At 37.9% G+C, this 9,159-nt stretch overlaps 1 protein-coding gene across 1 annotated transcript; it reads right to left on the reverse strand.

Moving 5' to 3' along the window:
- Positions 1-2,397: 2,397 nt before the first annotated feature.
- LOC127747773 (uncharacterized) lies at positions 2,398-4,035 on the reverse strand. Its single transcript, XM_052262387.1, has 2 exons — positions 3,848-4,035; positions 2,398-2,914 (listed from the first exon to the last, which is right to left on the reverse strand). The coding sequence occupies exons 1-2, from the start codon at positions 4,033-4,035 to the stop codon at positions 2,398-2,400; spliced, it is 705 nt and encodes a 234-aa protein (XP_052118347.1).
- Between the last annotated feature and the right edge of the window lie 5,124 nt (positions 4,036-9,159).

Raw genomic sequence — 9,159 nt, forward strand, 5'->3', positions numbered from 1 at the left:
TGAAAAGAGTTAAATAATTCAAAATAAAAATTTTGGGAAGCATGCTCATGTGAAATCAAAATAATTAAATTACCATGTGCATTAAAAAAAATTTATTCAGTATTTGAATAAAGGGGATACAAAAGAATTCTCCAAATGCAAAATAAAGCAATGCACATGGGACAAAATTAAAACTAATACATGATCATGTAACATCAAAAGTGGGAAAAATATGGGAGAATAGGTAAAGAAGCTTTGCTTTACAAAGTATGTATGTTAGGTGAGATCTTAGACTAATCAAGGATTCACTTAATTAGATCACTTAGCCTTATATATACCCTTACCTTTACCTCAGTCCCATTACAACCTTGAAAAGACCTCATGATGTTTGCATTGGTATGCTAAATATTTGTTGATTGATTAAATGAGGAACAAAAGTTTAGAAAGCATGATTAGAGAAGAATAGAGTGATTGACCCTAGACACTTGAGAGACTAGAGTGATATACACAACTAGTGAGGGTTCAATGCTTAATTCTATGTTCCCTGCTTTCATTAGCTATCTTCTTACAAGTTTACTTGCTTTTTATTCTGTGATTTGAATTAGTGGAATTTAATTCATATTTGTCTTGAAGAACTTATTTATTTTTAACCAAGTAGGTAGAAACATTTTTTGCATGTAGTTGCATTCATATAGATAGGTTGCATTTCATACATCCTACCATTCCTCTTCATCTCTTTATAGTTTCTCTTGAGCTTAGCATGAGGACATGCTATTGTTTAAGTGTGGGGAGGTTGATAAACCACTATTTTATGGTTTATCTTATGCTGAATTGAGTGGTTTTTATCAACTCTTTACTCACTTATTCATATAATTCACATGTTTTATATTTTCCTTCTTGATTTTGTGCTATGATTGAAAACATGCTCTTTGGCCTTAAGTTCCCTATGTTTAATCCTCTCTTATTACCATTAGATGCCTTGATATGTGTGTTAAGTGATTTCAGGGATTACAGGACAGGAATGGTTTAGAGGATGGAAAGGAAGCATGCAAAAGTGGAAGGAATACAAGAAGTTGAAGGAACTGCAAAGCTGTCCAGCCTGACCTCTTCGCACTCAGACGGTTATAACTTTTGCTACAGAAGGCCAAATGACGCGGTTCTAGTTGCGTTGAAAAGCTAACGTCTGGGGCTTCGATTTGATATATAATATGTCATAGTGGCCCTGACGCTAGGCGATGTGACCGCATCGCAGTGACGAAAAACCAGCGTGGCAGATTTCTTCTCCAGCGATTTCTGGGCTGTTTTCGACCTAGTTTTCGGCCCAGAAAACTCAGATTAGAGGCTATAAAGTAGAGGAATTGCATCCATTCAGACGATGTTATCATAATCCATAATTTTAGTTTTAGATGTAGTTTTTAGAGAGAGAGGTTCTCTCCTCTCTCTTAGGATTAGGATTTTTAGAAATTAGGAATTTATCTCATCTTCACATCAGGTTCAATATTTCTTTATTTTGACTTCTCTTCTACTTTGAGATACTTTAATACTTTTATTTGTATTTTATTTATATTGCCCAATTGGCTTATGAATACCTTCCATGTTAGATTTTATTGCTTTGAATGAATTGAAGTGTTTTCAGATTTATGATATATTTATGATTTTAATTCAGCTTTTTACATTATTGGCTTTAGTTAAGAAATTAGTAACTCAGGAGTTATCAGATTCAACATAATTGATAATTGTTATTTATGCTAATTGAATTGAACTTCTATAGTCCCAATCTGTTCTTAGGAATTAACTAGGATTCGAAGATCTAATTAATTAGTCACTTGACTTTCCTTTACTTTAGTAAAGGTCAACTAAGTGGAATTAAGATTCAATTGTCATCATTGTTGATAAGGATAACTAGACTAGGACTTCCAGTCTCTCATACCTTGCCAAGAGTTTATTTTACTATCATTTATTTATTTTACTTGTCATTCATCATAATTGTTCCTCATTCTTAAAACCCCCAATTTACAAACTCATAGCCAATAATAAGAACATACCTCCCTGCAATTCCTTGAGAAGACGACCCGAGGTTTAAATACTCGGTTATCAATTTTAAAGGGGTTTGTTACTTGTGACAACCAAAACGTTTGTACAAAGGGATTTCTGTTGGTTTAGAATCTATATCTACAACGCGACTATTTTTATAAAATTCTTTACTAGCAAAAATTCCAACGTCAATGGTCCACAGGCTCAGTCTTCTTCTGTTGGTGGATCCTCTAAAAGGAAAACCTGTACCTCCTTATTGTTCTTCATTTTCTCACCATGATATAGCTTCAAGTGGTGGCCATTGACTTTGATGAATTTGGAGCTGGAAGGATGACTCAGGTGGAAGGCGCTATATGGCTCAGCCTTTTCCACCCGGTAGAGGCCTTACCATCTTGATCTATGCTTGCCTGGCATGAGTCTCAACCTGGAGTTGTAAAGGAGAACTAACTCCCCAGGTCTGAACTCTCTTCGCTTAATATTCTTGTCATGCACAGCCCTCACCCTCTCTTTGTATAGCCTGAAGTTCTCATAGGCTTCTAGGCGAAGGTTCTCCAATTCTGCTAGTTGCAGCTTCCTTTCAGCACCGGCTTTTTCAAATCCCATGTTGCATTCCCTTACCACCCAGAAAGCCTTGTACTCCACCTCCACTGGGAGGTGACAAGCCTTTCCATAAACGAGGCGGAAGGGACTCATTCCAATTGGTGTCTTGTACGCCGTCCAATATGCCCAAAGCGCATCTGCAAGCTTGGCACTCCAATCTTTTCTATGAGGCTTGACGACCTTCTCCAGGATATGCTTTATCTCTCTGCTTGACACCTCGGCCTGCCCATTGGTCTGGGGGTGGTAAGCGATTGCCACCTTGTGAACATTCCCATGTTTCTTCAGTAGACCTGTTAATCTTCTGTTATAGAAGTGGGTGCCTTGATCACTCACGATTGCTTGTGGTGATCCAAAGCGATATATAATATTATTTTAAACAAAGGAGACAACAGTGTTAGCATCATCAGTTCGGGTAGGAATTGCTTTCACCCATTTGGAAACATAATCAATAGCTAACAGTACGTATAAGAAACCATGAGAATTTGGAATTGGACCCATGAAGTCAATGCCCCAAACATAAAAAATTTCACAGAACAACATAAGTTGTTGGCGCATCTCATCTCTCTTGGATATATTTCCAAACCTTTAGCATGGGGAGCAAGATTCGCAGAAAGCAGTTGCATTCTGAAATAGTGTGGGCCACCGAATCTACAGTCTAAAATTTTTCTAGCTGTTCCTTGAGGGCCAAAATGTCCACCATTCTCAGAAGAGTGTCAGGCCTCTAAAATGGACTGGAATCTGATTGTGGCACACATCGTCTAATTACTTGGTCAGCACCACATCTCCATAAATATGAGTCATCCCATATATAATATTTTGACTTGCTCTTAAGCTTTTCCCTCTAATGCTTAGTAAAATTAGGAGGGAAGGTACGACTGACCAGATAATTAGCTATAGGTGCGTACTAAGGAACTACTTCAGATATGGCGTGCAAGCTACCAAATGGAAAATCATCTTTGATAGGAGTGGAGTCATTCTTAATGTGTTCAAGGCAACTCAAGTGGTCCGCCACTAAATTCTGGGAACCACTCCTATCTTTGATTTCTAAATCAAATTCTTGCAGCAACAGTATCCAACGTATTAGCCTTGGTTTGGACTCTTTCTTAGCTAATAAATATTTTAGAGCTGCATGGTCTGAGTATACTACCACCTTAGTACCAAGTAAGTAAGCTCAGAATTTATCCAAAGCAAAAACAATAGCCAGAAGCTCTTTTTAGTGGTAGTATAATTAGACTGAGCAGCGTCTAAGGTCTTGGAAGCATAAGCAATTATAAAAGGATCTTTACCGTCGCGTTGAGCCAGCGCCACTCCTACTGCATAGTTGGAGGCGTCACACATTATCTCAAATGGCTGGATCCAGTCAGGTCCTCTCACAATCGGAGCTTGAGTCAAGGCGAGCTTCAACTTATCAAACGCTTCCATGCAGTTGAAGAACTGAAGATTGATGGTTTAGAGGTTATAGTAAACTCTCGTTGTAAGTATAGTTACTAAACCAAGTAATCAACCTTTCTTACAAACGTTTTGGTTGTCATAAGTAACAAACCTCTAAATAAATTGATAACCGAAGTATTTAAACCTCGGATTGTCTTCTCAAGGAATTGCAGGGAGGTCTTCTTATTATTGGTTATGAGTTTTGTAAATTGGGGGTTTTGGAATTTGGGCAATGGGCACAGATATAAAGGAAAATAAATTAATAATTATAAAATCTCTTGGCAAGGTATGAGAAATTGGAAGTCCTATCCCAGTTATCCTTATCAATTGTGATGAGAATTAGATTTTTCTCCCACTATGTTAACCTCTAACTATGAAGGTAAGTTAACTGGATGAATTAATTCGAATCCTCAAATTCCAGTCTTTCCTTGGGACAAGTTAGAGTTATTGGATCTCGAATTAATTCTTGAAGAATTCCAATTTTCAGTCAACACTTTGAGTTTGATAACTCAAGTGTCACCAATTATTTAACCCAAGCCAAAAGGGCAAATTCTAAATTAAATTAAAAGCATTCATGTAAATAAAGCAATCATAAATCTGACACATATCAAATTACGTCTAAACATAAATTCAAGTCATAACATGGAAAGGTTCATAAGCCAATTGGGTAACATAATTCAAATACAAATAAAAGTATTAGAGTAAACAAAAGTAGAAAATAAATATTGAAGGAACATAGAACCTGGAATGAAGATGAATTGAACTAAACTAATAGAAATCCTAAAATCCTAAATCCTAAGAGAGAGGAGAGAACCTCTCTCTCTAGAAACTATATCTAAAACCTAAAAAGTGAATTATGAAAGTATGTTGAGTCTCTGCATGTTCTGTGACTTTAATCTGTGTTTCTGGGCCGAAAACTGGGTTAAAATGCGGCCTAGAATCTCTGACAGTGACTTCCGTAATTCTGCAGATCGCGCACGTCACGCGTCCACGTCGTCCACGCGTTCGCGTCACTTAGCATTTCTCGTACCACGCGTGCGCGTCGTCCACGCTTTCGCGTTGTTCGTGCAGCTTCCAATCCGCGCGGTCGCGTCAGGCACGCGAACGCGTCACTCTGATTTCTTCCATTTCACGCGGTCGCGTGAGTCAGACGACCGCGTGACTTCTTGCTAGTCATCTCCTCAATTCCTTTTGTTCTTTCCATTTTTGCACGCTTCCTCTTTATTCTCTAAGCCATTCCTGCCCTATGAAGCCTGAAACACTTAACACACAGATCAAGGCATCGAATGGTAATAAGAGAGGATTAAGATTAGCTAAATTAAGACCAAAGAAGCATGTTTTCAATCATAGAACTAAATTAGGAAGGAATTGTAAAATCATGCAAATCCTATGAATAAGTGGGTGAAAAGCTTGATAAAATCACTCAATTGAATACAATATAAACCATGAAATAGTGGTTTATCAATCTTCCCATACTTAATCATTAGCATGTCCTCATGCTAAACTCAAGGAGACCAAATAAATGAATAGGGAAAGGCAAGACTCATGCAATGCAGCCTATGAATGTGAATGCAACTACATGCAAAATATTTCTACCTACTTGGTAAAAAAAGTAAATAAATCCTTCAAGAATAAATATGAACTGGATTTCACTAATTCAAATCATACAGTGAAAATAAGTAAACTTGTAAGAAGATAGCTCATAATAGCAGGGAACATAGAATCGAGCATTGAACCCTCACTGGTAGTGTATATCACTCTAATCTCTCAAGTGTATAGGGTACTTTACTCTAATCTTCTCTAATCATACTTTCTAAACTTTGTTCTTCAGCTAACCAATCAACAAATATTTAGTATACTAATACAAACATCATGAGGTCTTTTCAAGGTTGTAATGGGGCTGAGGTAAAGGTGGGGATGTATATATAAGGCTAAGTGAGCTAACAGAGTGAATCCTTGATTAGTCTAAGATCTCACCTAACATATACATACTTTATAAAATTTAAAATTCTTTACCTAGCTACCCAAATTTTTCCCACTTTTGTATTACATGCTCATGTATCAAAACTTATTTTTTAATTTTGTCCCATGTGCATTGCTTTATTTTGCATTTGGGGCATTCTTTTGTATCCCCTTTATTTAAATACTAAAAAAATTTTTTATATGCACATGGTAATTTAATTACTTTGATTTCACATGAGCATGCTTTCCAAAAAAATTTTTATTTTGAAATATCTTTATTCTTTTTAACTTTCTACCTTGTTTTTATCATACGTGTTCCCATAAAGTTTTTCCACACTTAAACAATTACACAATTTCTATCTTAAGCTAACCAAGGATTCAACTTGGGATTTTTATTTTGTTTTTCTGCTTAAGGCTAGTAATGTGGTTATAAAACAAGAGGGGATTTAATGGCTCAAGGGAGCTAACAAGGGTTATGTAAAGGTAGGCTAATTTGGGAATGGTGAGCTAGAATCAAACAATGGCCTCAATCATATGCAAGCATGTAAATATACTAAATAATAGACATATAGAATGAAACAAAGTAAAGATTGCAATTATAGAGAAGAAAACACACAAGAATAAAATATTATAGTTAAAAAATATAACCATGCAATTAAGCTCAAAATCTCACAGGTTGTGTGTTCTTTAGCTCAAAAACCATGTTTCAAATACAACTTCAAACAAATTTTTTCAATTTAAATTAGTGAAATACTATAAAAATTTCTTGAAAAAGAAAATATTACTTTAACCAAGTGGCAAAATATGCAAAAAATCAAACAAACATGCAAATGCAACAACTAACAAGGAAAATAAACCATTGATGTTGAGACAGAAGAGTAACTAACCCATGGAGATCGGTATCGACCTCTCCACACTCAAAGATTGCACCGTCCTCGGTGCATGCTAAGATGTACAAGTGGACGGGGGTTGTTGTTCCTCAGCTGGTGCTCTCTTTGTTCCTTTCCTTGCCGGTGGTTTGGGAGTAGCTTTCTCTGTACCCTTCTTGGTGGCCATCCTGAAAAGGAAAAAAGAAAGTAACAAGTAAAGCTAGGGGATCCTGCAAGGAAGAGAGCGGGAAAGGTGGTAATCAATGCACAGTAAAGAAGAATGATGTTAACACATGGTCATGACTACATGTGAAAAGTCATCAATGGAAATATAGTAAGTGCATGTGATGACAGTTAAATGCAAGATGTTTATTGGCATGCTAGCAAAGGCATGAGTAGCATAGATCAAGCATTCAATGTCCAAGTTGGATTACCAAGTCCTCCAAACTAATAATATGTTTGTAAAAAATAATTATATTTAAATAATAAAATAGAGAAGGGGTTATGTGAAAAGCAGGCATTTAGAGTAGTAGATTTAAAAGAAATCTAAAAATAGTGCAAAATGCCATATGGGCGTTTTCACAAACACATAGCATGCATGTTAAATAAGGTATGGAAAATATTAATTAGAACATGCAAGCACCCTTATAATAATATATAATTGTTTAAACAAATCCCAAATAATCCATAAGCAAAATATGGGAAATAATGACCCAAATAAATTTCCAACACCAATTAAAAGAAAAAAGAAGAAAAAGAAAGGAAGGAAGAAAGAAATAAGAAGGGAAAGAAAAGATTTAGATTTGGGGAAGAAAAGATGAGATACCTTGGCTGATTTGGATAAACTGTGCGGCGCAGGCGACGCAAACACGTGAGGGACACGTTCACGTGGTTGGCGCTATTGTCAAGTGACGCAGCCACGTGGGGCATGCGGTCGTGTGAGTGAATTCGTGCTACTAGCACGAGGGCAGCCGCGCGCTCGCGCAACTTTCTATTTGAAACTCATTTTGCCAAGATTTTGGGTGACGCAGCCGCGTGGGTGACGCGATCGCATGATAGGCCATATTATGGGGATTGACGTGGACGCGTGAGGCACACATTCGTGTGGCAGGGCTTGTGCTGCTAGGACGAGTCCAGCCCAATTCTAGTGCAACTTTCGGCCATACACCCTTTTTACGTCGATTACCAGGTCACGCGGCCGCATGGGTGACGCGGACGCGTGGGAGGCATGTTTCGCATGTGAAACAAACGCGTCAGCGACGCGTTTGCGTGGGGGCGATTTGTGCCACGGGCATGCCTCCAGCCATGCTCTTGCTTGACTCTCTGTTCGATTTATCATTCTCTCTGAGCCACCTGCGACGCGGTCGCGTCGGCGACGCTGTCGTGTCGCGGCTTCCCCCTTTTTTATATGCAGAATGCAATGCTAATATGAATGTTATGCAAAACTCTAGGTTCAATACAATAAAATAAAATAAAACTCAAAAACAAATAAAACTAAATAAAAATGAAAAAGGAACGATCATACCATGGTGGGTTGTCTCCCACCTAGCACTTTTAGTTAAAGTCCTTAAGTTGGACATCCTAGTGAGCTTCTTGTTATGGCGGCTTGTGCTTGTATTCATCCAAGAATCTCCACCAGTGTTTGAAATTCCCACAGCCTCCGGGATCCCAAACTAGGTGCAGAAAGCCTTCAAGCAAGCTAAAGCAAGTGACAAGGCCCCAAGAGTATTGATTTTTAGTCTGAATTCCGGGGTCCCAGACCTTGCCTTTGCACCCATCTTCTTGTTGATCATCATTTTTCCACTTGGGTGGTGAACAGTCGGAATTCTCACTGAGACATCCAAACAGCTTCCTAGACCCATTCAGTTGAGCTTTATACCAACCCTTGCGTTTAAACTTAAAGCTTCCAACCATAATGAACCTTGCAGGACAATTCTTACTACTGTCCATCTTCCTCTTACTCTTTATGCCACAAAGAGCTCTAAGTTGACCATCCGTCTCCAGTAGCCCATATTCAAGTGGAATTAAAAAGCTAAGGGATATGAATTTTACCCACTTGAATGTTGTGAAGGATGATGGTAACTTAGGGGGAGGGGTTTCCAATAACTTTGGTAAGGTAATTTCAATCGGGATGGTTCTATATATGGTTCATATGGCTCATAAGGTGGTTGGTATGGTGGTTGAGGGTTAGGGTCATATGGAAGTGAATGGTGAAAAGGGACTTGTGAGTATGGTGGTCCAAAGCTATATTGAGGAGGGAGTTCATAGGCGTATGGTGGTGGTT

This window comes from Arachis duranensis, chromosome 1 (assembly GCF_000817695.3).
Source record: "Arachis duranensis cultivar V14167 chromosome 1, aradu.V14167.gnm2.J7QH, whole genome shotgun sequence".
Classification (NCBI taxonomy): domain Eukaryota; kingdom Viridiplantae; phylum Streptophyta; class Magnoliopsida; order Fabales; family Fabaceae; genus Arachis; species Arachis duranensis.

What these genes read in the sequence shown, in the direction of transcription:
- LOC127747773 (XM_052262387.1), bottom strand. Translation starts at nt 4,035, where the DNA reads ATGGAAGCGTTTGATAAGTTGAAGCTCGCCTTGACTCAAGCTCCGATT. An exon ending in AAGACCTTAGACGCTGCTCA is followed by an intron (nt 2,915 to 3,847) that starts GTCTAATTATAC and finishes CTTCTATAACAG; the next exon opens with AAGATTAACAGGTCTACTGA.